This window comes from Neolamprologus brichardi, chromosome 2 (genome assembly GCF_056152115.1).
Source record: "Neolamprologus brichardi isolate AB-2024 chromosome 2, ASM5615211v1, whole genome shotgun sequence".
In the NCBI taxonomy this organism is placed as follows: domain Eukaryota; kingdom Metazoa; phylum Chordata; class Actinopteri; order Cichliformes; family Cichlidae; genus Neolamprologus; species Neolamprologus brichardi.
In genome coordinates, this window is record NC_142105.1 from 17,620,277 (window position 1) to 17,638,820 (window position 18,544).

An 18,544-nucleotide genomic window follows, 5' to 3' on the forward strand; every position below is an offset into this window, starting at 1 on the left:
GCATGTTTGTTAGATAATTATCTTCCTCCTGAACCGCTGAAAGATTTCGTTAATAGATCTGCTGGGGCACGTAAAAATGTCAGGTTGATAAAATCCTCATTCATACAGTAATTGTTCAATCACAGCTTCCACAGTTTTCTAGGGTCTATGATTTAACAACTGGACAATCAAGCTTTGGGTTTTTCTACATCAAGAGGTGAAGAAGTGCACATGGACGCCAAAGCGTGTGGAAGGGTTTTTGTTTGTTTGTTTGTTTGTTTTTGCTTTGTTTTCTTGTATTGACTTTCCAAAATATGATAAGCTATTTATGCACAACATGTTTATTTGATGTCAGCCATTAATGTGCCAGGATAATTAGTTTTCTGCTTTTAAGTCCAAGAATAAGCAGTCGTTAGCTACATGTTGTTTTGGGGGGTTTCCACATAACAACATTAGCTAGCTAATGAATCGCTAGATTCCTCACTCTGAATTTAGTGGTGACTCGAATAAAAGCTTCTGCTTCAAATTTTTGAGGATGCTGACTTTTTGATTTGCACCTTCTCCTTTCACCCTCTTTCCTGTCTTTTCCAACAACTCCAGGAGAAACATTAAACAGATATCAGCCAGCCAGTTCTTCTTAATGAGCTAACTCTACCACAATTGTGACTGTAAACGTCATAATGTCTTGGCATTAAAAGACAGGCATACCTGCAATAACATACAACAGCTGTGAACAGAAATGAATAGAATAAATAAATGCAATAAATGTATAACGGTGTCAATTACATGAAACTAGCTTTTATTACATAAATGGTCAAATGTACCCAGCCTATGTGGCTGAACCATCTGTGCCACTGCTCTGAATCTGCCACCTGAGCTAAGATCTCACTGGTTATGACTGAACCTCACCAGGTTTAAAGGTGCACTCTGTGACCCTGACATCAGTTCAGTCTCCTCCTCCAGCCCCTCTTCCTCACAGCCTCACAGGCGTAAAAGGAGTATGACCTCACCATAAGGAGAGAGCTTTTTCCAGCTGTCGCCAGTGTTTTCCAGACATGGCTCCTTGCTTCTTCTACCCTCATTTCTTTTCTTTTCGCTCTCTCTTTCTTTTAAAATCTGCCCTATATACTGTGCTCTATAGCGCCATGTTCCTTGTGCTTCTTCATCTTTAATGGAACAGATTAGGAGGCAAGGCGATTCTCTCATCTTTAAAATTTACATGTGTTTACTTCCTTACTGATGCAATTTGCACAAGTAGAAATTCCAAGTTAAAGTCTTGAGTGTATTACAGTAAATCACAATAAAAGATTTAATATCACTGCTTTGTGAATCCACTTCTTGCATGTTTCTTTTCCAGGGTGGTGAGGGAGCATTTAGGAGAGAAGGAAGTGCAGCTGTCCCTAACGTTTGATGCCGTGGAGGACGGAGATTTGGCCAACTATACCTGTTACGTGGAGAACCACATAGGGAGGCGCAGCGGTAGCGCTATACTGCAAAAGAAAGGTAGAGCTTTTCACTTTTCTTCGCTCCTGATTTACTGGTTTCTGTTAAACTTGTTAGGCAAAAAAGAAATCGACATATATTGGCCTTTAGTGTCTTTAAGAATGACAAATGATCACATGTGCATGCTGGTCCATTCACTATCAAAGCAAAAATGTGTTATCTATACAATCTGCTTCCTTCTATCAAACTATTAAAAAGTAACACAAATAATTACCTTGCATTATAAAACAACACAGTTTTTGTTATATGAAAGAGGACATAGGATGTTTGATGGTGACACGGACCGAGCGCTGAGCCACCACAAACCAGCTTTCTGTCACAAAACAATTTACGATGCAGACGATTGTGTTGGTAACATCAAGATTTCTGAAGTAACATTAATTAAACATAGATTCTACTGAATAGAGCAAGTTTACCCAGAGTAAGGTTGTGGATTTTAAATGTATTTTAATATGAAGTCAGGTTAGTGTGGAAAAACTGAACATAAAGCTTGACAGCAGTGAAGCAGAGTGCAACAATGAGCGAGGCAATCGAGTTCTGTCGTCTGATACATACCCATCAACTCACTGTTTGTTTGTTAACAAAAATGCAAAAACCTTTAACATTTCAGTCAGTGCTAAAATCTTATATTTGATTTGATTTAATTGGATATACCTTTATTAGTCACACAAGGGGAAATTTCATAAGGCTGCCGACCTATTGCATGCAATGGCGGCGCCATCGTATCCTCCGACCATACATACATTACACAAAACATCACATGGGGAAGACAGGTCAGAGAGGTATAACAATGGAAAAATGCACCACATGAGGAAACATAAGGAGAAAAAATAACTCCCCCCAGACTGAGCTCCAACAGGGAGATTAGTTTGAGAACAGAAAAAAAACACCTCTGCACAAAGCACATGAAAAAACTCTTAATACACTAAAGAAACACATGACAAGCAACAGGGATGGGTAAAGGGTGAGAGACAGCCGATTTAGACAGTAAATCCGGGCCTGCGTGTGCTGGTCTTCTTGATCCACCGTCAGCATCGGAAGGGAATAAGCGTCGAAGGCATTTGGAAAGGGAGGGGGGATGAGTGTGTGCATATCAGTGTATATGTATGTGTGTGCGTGTCCAGAGTTCAGCTGAGACAGTGTCCTTCGCCCTGCTAGGCTAAGTAAACAGTCTTCCAGCCAACCCAGGTGGCCTTGCATAGAATGGGAAGAACAGACTAAACACAGTCGTTATCAGGGTGTTGTTGTTCAGCTCCAGCCTTGAGACCGCAGCTGGCGCCAAAAGGGGTATCCGCATAAGTGATGGTGGTTTTTACTTTAGTGCGAACAGCTCATATGAATTTCAAAGCTGTTCTACAGTCCAACACTGGTCTCTCAATCTCCCGTTGGAGAGCCGCGAGCTTCGCCATACTTGCGTTCTGTGATGTTGTCATTTCTTGTGCTCAAGGAGCCGATTTCTGAGAACTCACGGCAGTGTGCCTCCCCGAGATGTCATCCAATTTGCGCCCAGAGGTGTTATTCCAAGCTAGCGCTTCCGAGATGTATCCAGTCTGCAGTCAGAGATCTTACTCTGAGTATTCACAGCAGCCGTAGCCTCTCCAAGATCTTATCCGTGCTGCACTCAATGAGCCCATTTTGAGAAACTCATGCCTAGGGATATTTCCTTCTCTGGGATGTTACATATGACATTAGTAAACATGGCCGCCCCTCCCTGAGCCTGGTTCTGCCAGTTTTCTTCCTGTTGAAAAGGGAGTGTATTTCTTCCCACCATCACTGAGTGCTTGCTCATAGGAGGTCGACCAATTGACAGAGATCAACTGAACTGAAATGAATTAAATTGATTGAAATAAATTTTCAAGCTGTTGGTAATATTTTCCATAATTACAGGAATGGGATGACATTGGCCTTAAGCCCATGGGCATATTTCAAATATGTCTCACCACTACATATTTCAAATACAACGAGGGTTTCTACAGACAAAAACATGGCTGTGCCATGGGCTCCCCCGTGTCACCTATTGTAGCCAACCTTTACATGGAGGAAGTCGAAAGAAAGGCTCTTTCAAAGGAAGAGTACCCAGCCACTGGTACAGATATGTAGGCAACACCTGGGTCAAAATCAAGACACAAGAAGTGGAATCCTTCACTGCGCACATTAACACCGTGGATAAAAACATCAAGTTCACCAGGGAAGACACAAAGGATGACTGTTTGCCTTTCCTGGACTGCGCTGTGCACATTGAAGAGAATGGCAACCTCAACATTGAAGTTTACCGGAAGCCCACACACACGGACCTCCTCTTTGACTCCCATCACCCTCTGGAACACAAACTTGGAGTAATTAGGACCCTACACCACCGGGCAGAACATGTTCCCTCTAAGCCCGAAGGAAAAAAGAAGGAACACACGCATGTAAAGGAAGCACTTAAAACATGCGGTTATCCTAATTGGGCGTTTATAAAGTCAGCAAAGATGCACAGAAAAGAAGATCAGACACCAGCGAGGGAGGCTAAGAAAGACAGACGCAACAACATTGTCATCCCCTATGTAGCCGGTGTATCAGAAAAACTCAGGAGAGTTTTCTCCAAGCGCGACATCCCGGTGTATTTCAGACCCAGCAACACGCTCAGACAGAAACTGGTTCATCCCAAAGACAAAACACCTAAACACAAACTTAACAATGTGGTGTATGCCGTACAGTGCAGCAAGGAATGCCCAGACCTCTACATTGGAGAGACCAAACAGCCACTTCACAAGCGCATGGCACAACATAGAAGAGCCACCTCCACAGGACAAGACTCAGCAGTTCATCTGCATCTAAAGGTCAAAGGTCACTCTTTCGAGGATGCCAACGTTCACATTTTGGACAAAGAGGGCAGACGGTTTGAAAGAGGAGTGAAAGAAGCCATTTACGTCCACTGTGAGCGACCATCTTTGAACAGAGGCGGTGGTTTACGACACCAACTGTCTGCCATCTATATCCAGTTTTGAGTTCCATTCCCAGACGCCTTAACACCCACTCACATCCTGGGCCATCTGACCTCAGGAAATCACATGATAGGGTGGGGCCAGGTTTCACAATGAGCTCACCCGAAACCCTGGCTGATTGTGACCCATACCCGCTTTCACACCTTGGCTCATGTGATTAGATAGAGGATCATCAGGGGGTCCTTTTGTCCCTCTTTGGGGGGAAACTCCCACTGGGTTTCAATCTGGGACTCTTCACCATTTGACCCCTAGAACTGAAGAAGCTTCTCGGATGAGAGGTCAAACGTCTTCAAGCAACTCAAAGAAGTCCAGACGCTTTTCTTTCCAAGCTCCTTAGACTACCCTACAATAATACACACAGAGAAAAACCCAACAATCATATGAGTAAGCCTGCAGTGTGAGAGTGAAGTGCTCTAATAGGGTGATATGGTACTACAAGGTCATTAAGATAAGATGGGGCCTGATTATTTAAGACCTTGTATGTGAGGAGCAGGATTTTGAATTCAATTCTGGATTTAACAGGAAGCCAATGAAGGGAAGCCAAAACAGGAGAAACATCCCACCTCTTTCTGGCGACAGGGGCTAAAGCCCAGAGAAAAAAAGGAAGAACCTAAAGAGACATTAAGACATAGAATAGTAAAGCACCCCTGAAGGAGCAGATGAATTGTCTGTCTTACCCCAGCTATCAGCAGAAACTAGTTTCCCTGAATGCCCACTCTATGAAACCAATGTATGTAATGCAAAAAAGCAAGAACAGGCAGAATTGGAGAAATGTGAAAAGAGATAAACAGGCAGGGAAACGCAGCGGGGTGCCGAACGGGGCAAGAAAATAGAGAATAGGGCCGAGGTAATAGATGCAGACAGAGAGATAAAGATTGGGAAGGTGAGGGGTGACTGAGAGTATTGGGAGAGATGAAGAGAGGAGAGACACACAGAGAGGGTGGTGGACTAAAAACAGGCCTTTCTCTCTCCCCGTCTGACTCCTGCTGGATGCCTTGGGTGTTAAATCTATCTTACTATACTTAACTAGCACCCCAGGGACTCTCTCACACACACACACACACACACACACACACACACACACACACACACACACACACACACACATGAACACACACACACAGGATCACACAGACACACACCTCCGGAGGGGGTCAGAACGAGAACTGTAGGGCCCTCATTACTTAACACTGTAATTACCCACAGGAAGCTCTGTGTGTGTGTGTGTGTGTGTGTGTGTGTGTGTGTGTGTGTGTGTGTGTGTGTGTGTGTGTGTGTGTGTGTGTGTGTGTGAGACACACACGCGCGCACACACATACACACACACACGGACGTGTGCATCAGCACAGCATGAAACCTGAAGTAGGTGTATGTGCATGTTGAAAGCGTCCTTGTCAGCTCTGCCTACAGGAGCAACCGCACAAGCAGCTGCAAATGAAGTCAAGGTATTCGATATGTTGGCGTTCCACAGCACACTCACACCGTCTTGTCTGTTTGTTTTCTTGATTTCCTCTTTAACCCCTGGCTCCAAACAGTATGGCACAAAAAATGGTGCATTTTGCAGCCATTTTTTGCACTTTCCACATCTTAGTTGTCCCAGAACTCAAAACTCGTTCTTTCTCAGCTTCTCCTCGTTCAGAACTCCCGCTCTGTAATCATCTAGACTGAAAGAAAATGAACAAAAGATAACAGGTTTAACCTGGATTTAGCTCACTACGTACTTCAAGAAAGAAGCTTTTATTCCCTATAGCTCATCACCTGTTGGGAAGTTTTTAACTCGGGCTTTAAACCAGGTTTGTCAAAGTCATTTTACATCTCAGGCCACATGTAGTTTGATCTGAAGTGGGCTGGACCAGAGAAACTCACTTTTTTCTGAAGTAGTTTACCTTTACATTTCTGGGATATCCTAATATAAGAAAAAGAAGTGAAATTTAAACAGCACTTTTTGCTTTTCTCTGCATTATAAAGAAAAGCTGCAGGTAATGAAATAAATCTGTCAGCACAGTTCTTTGGGCTTAAATTGTAAGAACTTAATGACCAGAATGTCTTTGTGAATACACAGAAAATATCCTGTTTTATTTATTTTACAGTGGAAACTATATATGCAAAAAGACATTTCTATAGCAGTGGAAAAAAAATGTAATTTTTCTGTCGTTAATTTTTTATCTATTACTTCATTGGTTCATACAATATGAATTATTGTTGGGGAGGTTGTTATAACTAGGACAAGTTATGAAATGTATGAAAATACAGTTAAAAGTCCTAAATTTATGTCCTCCTTCACATTTTCTGAAGATATCAAGTGGACCGGATTGTCTTTATTGGGCCACTTCTGTTCCCCAGGCCTTATGTTTGACTCCCCTGCTTTAGACAATGTCCCAAACAGCTAAAATAAGGTCACAGTTCCTGACCTCCATCATCTCCTCTGTCATGATAGTTCTCCATATTTAATTGCAGAATGGTTATGAAGGTTATAACTGTTTAAATGAAACTGCGTGTCCGTGTGCCGCTCCATGATAAACGAGGACAGCACTGAAACCCGAGCAGCTGGCCTCAAAAGTGGCTGAGACTTGCTGTTTAACAATATGCAGAAATGAAGTCCGAGTCTCGGGGGTTGACTTGTATAGCAATTAAACTAATAACCACTTCTGAGTAAAAAGAGTGTTTAAAAATGACCAGTGCCTTTCTTTGAGCAGACAGATCACTGAAGCGCTCTTTTTCTCGGTCTCTTGAAAACAACAACTATAGATTTGAGTTTATTTAAAACTCTGCAGCCCAGTTATTAACCACAACCAGAAACAGAGAGAACGTTAGTCTATTTTCTGCTGCTCTGTGTTGGCTTCCTGTATGGTTTTGGGTTTAGTTTGAGGATTTTCTCCTATATGCAAAGCCCCCAGTGGGCTACAGCAAAGCAACAACATCGCTTGTTTACACTTCCATCTTTTAGGAAACCACAGTAAAGCTTTTTTTAACTTCTTGTGCGCTCTGTTGCGCCTTAAAAAATGTTATTATTTATTGGGTTCATTCCACCTTTTAAAAAAATAATTTAAATATGAGAACTCTGTTTGATTACATCCTCTCTCAGAGGTCTTTGAGGTCGAATTAGTTTTTAGCCCACTTTTATCAGTATTAATGTTGATGTTAATGTTGTTGGTTTCTATTCTTTGGTAATGTCCTGCGTTTATTCCCCTGTTGGAGTCATAAAAACAAACTATCAATAAGTAAAGAGTTACTAGTTTGAGCCAGAACCACCAGAGATTTGCCAATAAATGGTTAGCACAAAGTGCTGAACCAGTCCCGTAAACTCAGCATTTATTGTAACAAACTATGAACTGGAACGTTGTAACCAGCTGGATGTTTGTGTGAAAATGAATTTGGTTTCAGTTCTAAGCAAATACAGCTTTAACCTAAATTAATTTGATTTTGTTTGCTCTTTATTCTTTTTTCTTCCTGGTAAAAGTGAGTTTTTCTTTCTCACTTTCGCCAAGTGCTTGCTCATGGGGGTATCCTCTGATTGTTGGGGTTTTCGCTGTATTACATCCCCAATCAAAAGTTTAAGACGGCTTGAAAAATGGCAAAAAAAAACATACTTTCATGTTTGGATCTTAAAAAGATTCCAAGTCGAGCTTCAACATGTAACAAGAAGAACTGGGAGTGAGACAAAACTTTTTATTGAAAATAACACTTAAACTGAAACAGGCTGTTTTACAGCTGATCCAAAGTTTAGGACCACACCTCCAAAAAATCTCGTAAACCCCCCAAAACAGAAATGTAGATGTTCAAACATGAACTCAGTGATGAGGAGCTCCACTGTTATTGCTGATCACTTCAAAAATTCGTTGCGGCATGCTTGACGTAAGCATTTCCATGAGGTGAGTGAAGTTTCTCCAAGTGGTGAAGACGGCCGCACGAAGGGCGTCTGCTATCTGGAACTGTCGTCCGTTTCTGTAAACTTGCCATCCATCCCCAAAGGTTCTCAGTTGGATTTAGATCAGAGGAACACGCAGGATTCAAAAGAGTGATGTTACTCTCCTGAAAGAACATTGTGTACTGTAGCGTTGTCCTGTTGAAAAAACCAGGCGTTACCACACAGACGAGGGTCACATAAGAGAAGAAAACTCTCTGCCACCTTTCAGTGTTGCATGTTTGGTGCAAACGGTTGATTCTGTGGCGTCCAAGGAGACGAGGCCTTTGAAGACGTTTGTTTTTGAAGCCTTTCAGCCTCAGATGCCATCTGATGGTTATGGGGTTGCAGTCGGCACCAGTAACTGCCTTAATCTGGGTTGAGGATCGTCCAGTGTCTTGATGGACAGCCAATTGGATCCTCCGGCTCAGTGCTGGTGAATTTTTTTGGGGTCTTCCACTTGACGTTTGTTGTTCCATAACCGTCAGGATCATTTAAGAAACTCCAAATGACTGTCTTACTGTGTCCGACCTCAGCAGTGATCACGTGCTGTGATAGACCCTGCTCATGTAGTTCAACAACCCGACCACGTTCAAAAAGGGAACGTTTTTTTCCCGTTGCCATCAGAACGTTATGACATTGTGACTACTGACAGAAAATGACAATGAATCCACATTTTTGCGCAGATTTGGCCTTTTTAAGGCATGTGGTCCTAAACTTTGGATCAGCTGTAAAACAGCCTGTTTTAGTTTGTTTTCAGTAAAATGTTTTGTCTCGCTCCCATTTCTCCTTGTTACATGTTGAAGCTCTACTTGGAACCTTGTTAAGATCCAATCATGCAAAATAGGATTTTTTTTGCCATTTTTCAAGTGGTCTTAAACTTTTGATGGGGACTGTATTGTAGGGTCTTAACCTCTCAGTAAAAAGCTTGTTTGTGATTTGCGCTGTATGAATAAAATTGAATTGAACTAAATATTTTCATCTGACACAGACTTAATTTTAATTATGATAATAAAGGTTTTCAGGTCTATGTTACATTGTTACATACACTGTCCTCTGCTGTAAAGCACTTGACATTTCTCATATGAAAGGCATGAAATAAGTAGTAGCTCTTAGGGATTTTCTTGTACTGAAAATTTGTTGACATTAACTATATTCCTTTTGCACACACTGTGACTTACTCACTCACTGGTGCCAGTTCAAAGACAGCTCCATCTGTAGTGTCATTATTTTATTTAACTTGGGGAAGTTATAACATAATAAATTGCTTGATTCCATTTTTGGATTTTACATCTAAAGGCACTATATTTTCTGATTATAATAAGAGATAGAGAAACTGCTGACCAAAGGTTAATCATAACTAAAATGAAATTAAGGTCTCTAAGGGAATATTTAAGCCTTTTAGCAATAAATCACAGCACTCGGTCTTTTAAGAAACATGTCACACTGGATGAGGTCATCTCTGCACATCAGATGCTTCCAAGTTCAGCACAAAACACGAATATCACCTCAGTTTGCCCAAAGAATATATAATATACACTTATATTACACTGAGCCATTGTAATCAGGAAACCTGCTGATTAGCTGGACATAGATGTTTTTGCAGACAACTTTGTGGAGTGTATCTCCTGCAACACTGGAGCATCTTTAGACTCCCTGGTTTGGTTTTACAAATTCATGCACTGCATCAGCTTTATTTTTTTATTTTTGTTGGCTTGCACGAAATTTCTTTGGATGCTCATTTTTAAAGGCGCACAGGAGGCAAAGGTGCCAGGCTCTGACTCAACAGAGGTTGCACATAGAATTCGAAGCAGAGTCACAAATTGATTCAGTTGGTAGAATTGGTACACCTCTCATTGCTGGGCCTTAAAAGCCTATTAAAAGACTACAAAGGTCACAGACACAATCAAGATGTCATATCTTTCCCTAAACGTTTAACCAAATGCAGTAAACAGGTGTAGTGATGCACTAGATACAGTGTAGGAAATTCTTATCTTGTCAGTTTATAACTTTTATGTAATGTGTTTTTTGGGGAGTATGATGATGTTCCATCTCTCGCCATTAAAATAAAACCACCATAAAAATTAGAGACTGTTCAGTCCTTTGTAAGTGAGCGACCTGACAAATTCAGCAGGGGATCAAATAATTACAACCCCCCCCCCCCCCCCCCCCCCATGTGCTCAGCGGAGCTACAGTTAAAAGAAGAAAAACAGCCACAAAAACAGAACTGTTTGTACAGTCAGTAACTATCATCCTTAGTCCGGCTAAGCAGACTTATTTAGAATTCCCACTTCAAGTCAGGGCTATTTAAAAGTTCACTAACAGAGCTGACTGTTCCAAAGCCTCCTGCCCGAAGCCTCAGGGCTCATAAGGTCACATTTGGGTGCCAGAACTCAACATGACAGCCTAAACAAAGCACAAGTTATCTTAAGTTAGCGCAAGTTATCAAAGCTTGATTTCCTGCACTGAGTGTGTGTGATTGAATTAGGGTGTGCTCTCACTCTGCAGTGACCCAAGGTAATGGGTTGATGCATCTATGTTGCACGCATGCACTCACATGGACCGCGCACCTACAGTACACACACCATCCACATCTGCTTATTGCAACTGACAGAGCATAAAGAGCTGCCTTCAGCACCGTGACGAGAGTCTTACTAGAAAGAAAAAAATGGAGGCAAGGAGGGAGATGGCCGGAAAGATCGGGAGGAGGATAGAGAGAAATGACAAACTGGAGGACAGATGGGGAAAGACATGGACTCAAGGGTTTGTTCGGGGGTTGTAAGGCTTTGAGTTTGGGCTCACCACAGGCTCCGGTTTGACAGGATTGAACATGGATTTATGGATGAGGAAGGGCGACAAACTCTCCAGACTTTCCCTTCAATCGCCTTTCCAAATTTGATATCGTACTGTGTCGCTTTCCTTTTGTAGAACACACTTTTTTCTTTACAGTAGGCCCATTTATTCTGAAGCTTGATTACGTGTATATCAGATACTGTCCACTCCACCTTCATGCCATTATACATCTTTATTTGTTCTGTGCACTAGCTGCTCTGGCTATTTACAGCTATTGTCAGGATATTTCAACTCAGAATGAGACTGACGCTGCATTGGGATGGTAGCCAAACTCCATGAACATGACTAATGAGCAAGAATTAAAGTTGCCTTAATCTAACAGTCAAAGCAGCAACGCTCAGGTTTAAAAAATGAAGCCAAAGTGAACAAACCCAAATTGCAGTTCCTGAAGTGGCCACTTGAGTTTGGATCATCCATTTCTATCCGATCTTTAAGTGATGATGTGATGGATCCTGCTTCCGGGCCCAAACTACTCTGTTTATTAAGGCTGTTGTGTTTTTAACATGTTTTAATGTTTTGTATCTTGTTCTATTTAATCTCAACAAGCCCCTAAAAACAGTCAGTGATCACTGTCAGCCTCTGTTGGTTTTTATTGCTGCTGTTCATTTTAAAGCTCAGTTTTTAAAACCTTACGATGTAAGTCCAGCCCAGCCCATGCAGCAGTATATTAATGACTAACCTCGTATTGTGGATGGATGATCTCAGTTGTTCTCCTGACTGAAGTTTGGTCCGTTTACAGCATCCTGCCATGCGATCGCATTTGTCCCTAACCATCGGGAACCTTCACGTTAACTTTTATCGAGTGGAAAAAAGTTAGCGTTCATCCTCCAGCTTCACTGTGTATATGCTAACATAGCTGTGTCGCTAGCGATCACGTAGCACATCATTATATACCAGCTAGCCCAACTTCAGTAACCCTACAAACGTCACTGCTGTTTAGTTTTCTGTCTTCATTTATGTTGGAAGTGATAGCAGAGCTGTACGTTTGAATTTTTCAAAAATTTCTCAGTCAGAACATGCTATATCATGTTTAAGTGGAAGCTAGTGAGCTAACTTCCTGCTAACTTCTAACTCTGTTAATTTAATTCTGTAATAATCTTGTTTTCATGGATGCCTGGACGTTAAACTTAATTGTTACACCTGGTAAAGCAGCAACACTGATCATTTTATTAAAGAATTTAGACAGGTTTTAACTCTCAGTGATGCCGCAGTGTTCGTTTGACTTAAAGACCTGAAGTGGAGTTCGGACTTTGGAAACAGCTAATGACGTCAGACTTAAAGACCGATTATAGCACTTGGGGGTGTAGCTGATCTCTGTCTATGTGCCCTTTGTTGATTTGGTTAGCCCCTTTTTTTCTTTCTTTTTTTTGCTATCTTTTATATACAGTCTGTGCAGTCTATATACATTGGAACCACTGTATATAGACTGTATATAGACCACTGTTTCTGAGGCAGAATACAGTATCTGACCTGTCTGCACAGAGAGCCTTTAAAAAACTGCCTACTAGATATAATATTACTATAGGCTGTACTAATTCCAGAGGGAACAGTCTTTAAACACTTCATGGGTCCAAACTGAACAATGGTGTGACAGATGGTGTGTTTGGAGACCAACATTCAGATTATTTTTTGCTATTAATAATTGTTGTTTTAGACATAATACTTTAGCAGCAAATGCAAAAAGCATTCCTGTCAAAGCCAGATGAATGAGATAAAAAACAAACGGGGAGAAAGAAAGCAAAGGCGGTGGATGTGAATGAGCTTTCAGTGCAATAGCGTTGGGCTGTAAAGCCCGAAGAAGAGAACGAGAGTCTGAAAACTTATGTTAAAAAAAGAAAATCTTTTATCATATTCTTTCCTTTACATGCAGACACTGTCACCATTACAATTCCCAATTCTTTTTATGCCTAATAAGTAAAAAGCATGCTTAAAAATCCAACTTCAAAATTCTGCACCCATTTTCCTGTGTGCTGATATCAGGAGACGGCAGCAAGTGACTCATTACTAATGGAAAATATCTGAGAAAGATAGATGAAGGGGAGCCAGTGGTGACAGAGTGGGTGTGGGGGGTGCAAACTGAGAAAGGAACACAGAGGGAGGAGATAGGAATGAAGGCAGGAGACAGAAGCAGAGGTTTCTAAATGTGACTCATTACTAATGGAAGCAATGTGAGTTAACTTTACTGTAGAGCAAATATTTGGCAATTAGTGGAATTTCACTATTTTTCTTCCCGCTCTCAGACCACCACCCCTCTACTCCGTCCCCCACTCACTGCTGTCCCTGCGCTGTCTGCTCTTAGGCGTATCTAGTGAAGGTAGTGTTTGGCTGATGGGAGCAGAAGGGTTGGAGAGACGTCTACTGGTGAAATGTGGTAACTTCAGCTGGTTTATTAACTGTAATGGTGAATAAAAACAAAGCTGCACGGTGGAAGACTTTAGAGATGAACTGCACCAGTATTTCAACAATATTTGGGAGCAGATCTTGTGTTTTATAAATTTATCCTCAAAAATAGCCTTTATATTGTCATGCAATTGCAAACAAGCATGACTTGGCCATAAAATCAAGAAAGCAAAAGAACTTAAATTGAAAAAAGAACTGAAAATTGTGCAATAAATACATTCCAGTTACAGCTAGTGAAGAAAATACAAAACTGCCTAAGCTGGGATTTAACGTCTGAATCCAAACGAACATTTGCAAAGAGTTATTCGAAATCTGGGAAATTATGCAAATTATTAACACATCGAGTATGACATGTTTAGTAAATTTGACTAAAAAGGCATCACAAATATATGCAAAATAACATTAGGTTCATTAAAGATTAATGCATCTTACAAATCAGTGTAGAAAGCATCTACAAACAGGCGCTCTCATTTTATGCTCTTTACAAGAGTTTTAACCCTTTCAGCATAGTGGTCACTACAGTGGACAGCTATTCAAAGGCTGTTTTCTTGTATTGGGGTCAGTGTTGATGGGATACTTGCTCATAAAACACTACCTTTGACACTGATGCGTTACTCCATACCTGCCACCCACTGGTCAGCCAGTGGACATGTAAAAAAACCTCTTATGTTTAAGAAAAACATCCTGATTGAGGTTGTCATAATTCATGCATGAAAGGGTTAAATGTGATGTTGTGTGGTTGTATTAAGCTTCCAGGGTTTCCTGCAAAGACACTGCTTACAACTGAAATCAAAAGATCTTGAACGTTGTATTTTTTTATACAATTATTATTTCTTCTTGAAAATTCTCAAGCGCTGCTATTTTTTGACATTTTAATCATGTCAGTATTATACAGTATCCCAGATGTTCAGCATAGGAATGTATCCTGCAGGGTCACACAGATCTTATTGAACATTAGGTAGAAAGTTTAGACGACTTACTGATGAAGAACATTTTGCTCGTGGCACTTTATCTTTGCATTATGATGATCCCACATTGCTTCCATTTTTATTATAAATGACCTCAGTGTGTTTTTATTACAGTCAAGGATTTTTCTCAAGTTCTCAATTTCTGATCACATAACTAAGAAAAATGTACTACTCTATTGTTTACAAAAGGCACAATAGTACAGTACCCTGTAAAGGTCTTACTAAGGTTATTAAAACATGTGCAAACACAGAGACAGTTCTAACAAGCTTAAGTCTTAGATAGTCTTCAGGAATCGTTCTCCAGGCTTCTTGAAGGACATTCAAAGCTCTTCTTTGGATGTTTCTGCCTTTTGCTCTGTTTCCTATCCAAAGGACCCCACACTGCTTCAATCATGTTGAGATCCGGGCTCTGTGGAGGCCGATCCATGAGTGACAGTGCTCCATGGTCTGTTTCTCTCTCCAGTTATGCTTTTACTGTATTGGCAGTGTGTTGTGGATCACTGTCATGTTGAAAAAATGAAGCTGGTGTCATTGCATGGTGGATCAAAATCTGACAGTATTTTTCTGCATTCACAATTGCATCAGTTTTAAGAAGCTCCCCAACACCACTTACTGAGATACAGCCCTAAAGACAAAGGCAGAGTCTCCACCATGGCTGTAGGCATTCACTGGTGTACATCTTTCCTGATCTCCATACATACCCATAATGATTTTAATCAAAAATTCCCCCATTTGGAGTCATCACTACATTATACCTACTGTCTGATTTTCAGTCCAGTTCTTGTGTAAGTCAGCCTCAGAGTTTCCTCCCTGTTTCCCTTCCTGAAGAAGCGCTCCTTGACAGCCACCCATCCACTGAGACCATTTCTGATGAAGCTTCAGTGAACAGTAGATGGATCAGCTAAAGGGTCAGATGCATCTCTCAGGTCCTGTGTCAGGTTTTTCCTGGATTTCCTCCTGTTTTTTAAGAACATGACGTTCGCATGCTGTCTGTCTGCTGTGGATAGCTTTTCAGACCTGCCACATCTTCTTTTGTCCTCCTCTTGTCCAGTTTCCGCATTTTTTTGACTGCACATCATGTCGAGATGTGCCAGAGCTGAGAGCTCTTTGGGAATCGTGTTGTTTGTGAAAAGATTTTGTTTTATATCTGTTAACTCTCTGGTTTGTCAAACCATCAATATTTTTTATAGATTCAGCTGAAGAAAAGTTGGGTTTTTGCAACAGCCTAAAGATACTATTTAAAATTGATTCTTTTGATAAGTTTTATATTATGTGCAGAAACAACCGATGCTAGTTTATCCCTCCAGTTTGGTGTCTTTTATACTGATTCACAGGCCAGTGTTAAGTGCTTCAGCAAACAAAAAAATCATGCCTCTGAAAATGGCCCAGTACAAGGACTGGACTGACAGTGAAACCTGGAGAACTATTGCCCCCCAAAAAATGACAAAGTCAGACTCTTTGGAAGCAAAACAGTACTACAATGCTTAGTACTGTTTATTTTTTTGTGCATTTTGCTTGTTTTTACAGCATTTATGACCACAACAACCATCAGTGTGCTAGCGGCAGTTAAACAATTTTTTTAACACTGAGTGCAGATGTGTTATTACGTTCTGTCATATCCATAAAACTCACAAGTGAGCAAAGAGACAGTTTCAGCTGTGCTTATCACTCTGAGCTGTTAAAAATGGGCACTTTTTGTGTTTGTGTTTAATATCCTGATTACTGTATTAACCCAAACACAAAAAGGTCAGAGAAGAAGACAAAGACGACAACATATTAACTGTTAAATGTTCTGTTTAAATCTTGTTGTTGTAGAGTTGTTAAGAATAAAACGTCGAGCATGTGCATCACAGATATGACCACAGGGTCATGTTGTTCTTCATTTAGCCAATTATATCTGACAGTTTGGACCAACAGGTGGTGTTGTGTCGCCAGGCAGTTTCTGATATGTTGGCTTCATAGTTATAATGACAGACTAATACTGTATCGTCAAAACCGAGAGCCGCTTACTGAGAGACACCAGAAAATATTAATTAGGGACTTTAGTTTAGTTTAGTTCAGACAAAACTACGTGTACTGCAGTTATTATTGGGTGCAATTGTTAATGTACTTTATGTTGAATTTTAACAATGGACTCACTTACCCTCTACTACAGTGTGTGCTATTCCTTACCATGACTTAATAAATCCATCCAAATAAGTGTGTGTGTGTGTGTGTGTGTGTGTGTGTGTGTGTGTGTGTGTGTGTGTGTGTGTAGCGGGTACACTAATGGATCATATTTCCCACGGTGTCATTCACCAGCCATGTTCCATTAATCTTCCATACACTCATATTGCCTTGATAGTACTACCATCCATTCACACAACACAATCTCAGCTCACACAGGTGTGTGCCCGACACGCTGCTGTAATTTCACCTGTTTCTCTTTATCTGAGCGGTGGACTTACTTTGTAGTCTGCAGTTCGGTGAATCACAGCATTACTGCGCGTTCAGTATGGTGACCCTAAAAAATTAACTAACTGCAACCAGTGAAAACATGCACGCAAACTGTAAAATGTGCACTGATGACTACTTACAGCTATCAAACCTGCAAAAGTGTGGCAGTGCGAGTGTTCTCTCGTGTGTACCGAAGGTGGGATTATTGTCTCTCTAGCCTTGTGAGCCTTTACTCTTAAACAAGGGGAAATCTTTATCTGAAAACGTGTTTTTAGTTTGCCGCTAGCACAAATTCAATATTTTTCCTTCACTGCTTTGTCAGACTGGCTCAAATGTGGTTCATGTGTTTGGAAAGCTTGACCTTTTCTTAAACCTAACCAAGTAAGCAAACTGCAAATAAAAGCTAAAAAGGAAAAAGACCTTCTGAAAGAAAGCTTCTCTAGTAGATGCATGTCGTGAAAAAAAAAACTATTTTAAGCTACAACTACCAAAGCAGCAGCAGTAGTTCCTACTTCTGTGTAAGTTTATACACAGTGAATTGTAGTAGCTAGCATCTCCACCACCTGAAAGTAGCCATATTTGAATCACTACATGCTGCACGCAGCTTTTTACCATTTCCAAAGAGCAAAATGCTTCACAACTTTTCATATGTTGCTGGGAACACTGGGTGGATGTAAAGTGGTTACTTGATAATTCACTATGAACCTGCCAAAAGTCAAAGACTGAGTGTTTAGAGAATGTGCCACTCAACTGGGGAAGTCATTGTTGTGAAAGTCCTAACTTTGACCCAATTCTTTCACAGCCAGCTCGAATTCCCCCCTCCAAAGGCTGACGTCTGTCTGCTAACATAAGTGTTAGCATCTGCATGTGTGTGCTATGGACAACTCTCTACCTCGTCCCTACCCCAGCTGCATGAATGCATTGAATGAGCTACCGAAGTTGTGCTGTAGACGACTCTGTTTTCAGAAATGTAAAGCCAGAGATATCAACAACCTTGCCCTACCTTCAACACCAACCAGTGGCAGCAGATGGCCCCACCCCTCCCTGTACCTGGTTCTGCTAGATGTTACTTCCTGTTAAAAGGGAGTTTTTCCTTCCCACTGTGGCCAAGTGCTTGCTCGTGGAGGGGTCATCTGATTGTTGGAGTTTTCTCTCTATTGTAGGGTCTTTACCTTACAGTATAAAGCACCTTGAGGTGACCGTTGTGATAACTGAATTCAACTGACTTCAATATACATATATTCAGGCTATAGATTAGAAATCTTTATGTGTATCATTTCACTGCATACTGGATTACAGCTGAGATATTCATTCAGTCTCTCACCTCTGACCTGAAGTGCAAAGAGAATTGCTGAGCAAATGAGGCATACAGGTGTTAATTTATTAGCTTCTAATTAAATAGACAGCCAGATGATTTTGTGACTCTCATGTTAGCGCATCTGGTTCAGTGTGTTTCAGTGTGCACTTTTTCTGGGCTTCATTAGTGTGGTTTTCTGCGCTTTTTTTTTTTTTTT

At 40.9% G+C, this 18,544-nt stretch overlaps 1 protein-coding gene across 3 annotated transcripts in view; it reads left to right on the forward strand.

Moving 5' to 3' along the window:
* il1rapl2 (interleukin 1 receptor accessory protein-like 2) overlaps window positions 1-18,544 on the forward strand; it is a 446,246-nt gene that overhangs the window by 415,924 nt on the left and 11,778 nt on the right. For all 3 annotated transcript variants that reach the window (XM_087847635.1, XM_035910998.2, XM_006781884.2), the window contains exon 9: window positions 1,337-1,482. In XM_087847635.1, coding sequence (XP_087703761.1) covers window positions 1,337-1,482 — 146 coding nt within the window. The remainder of the gene's footprint in view (window positions 1-1,336; window positions 1,483-18,544) is intronic.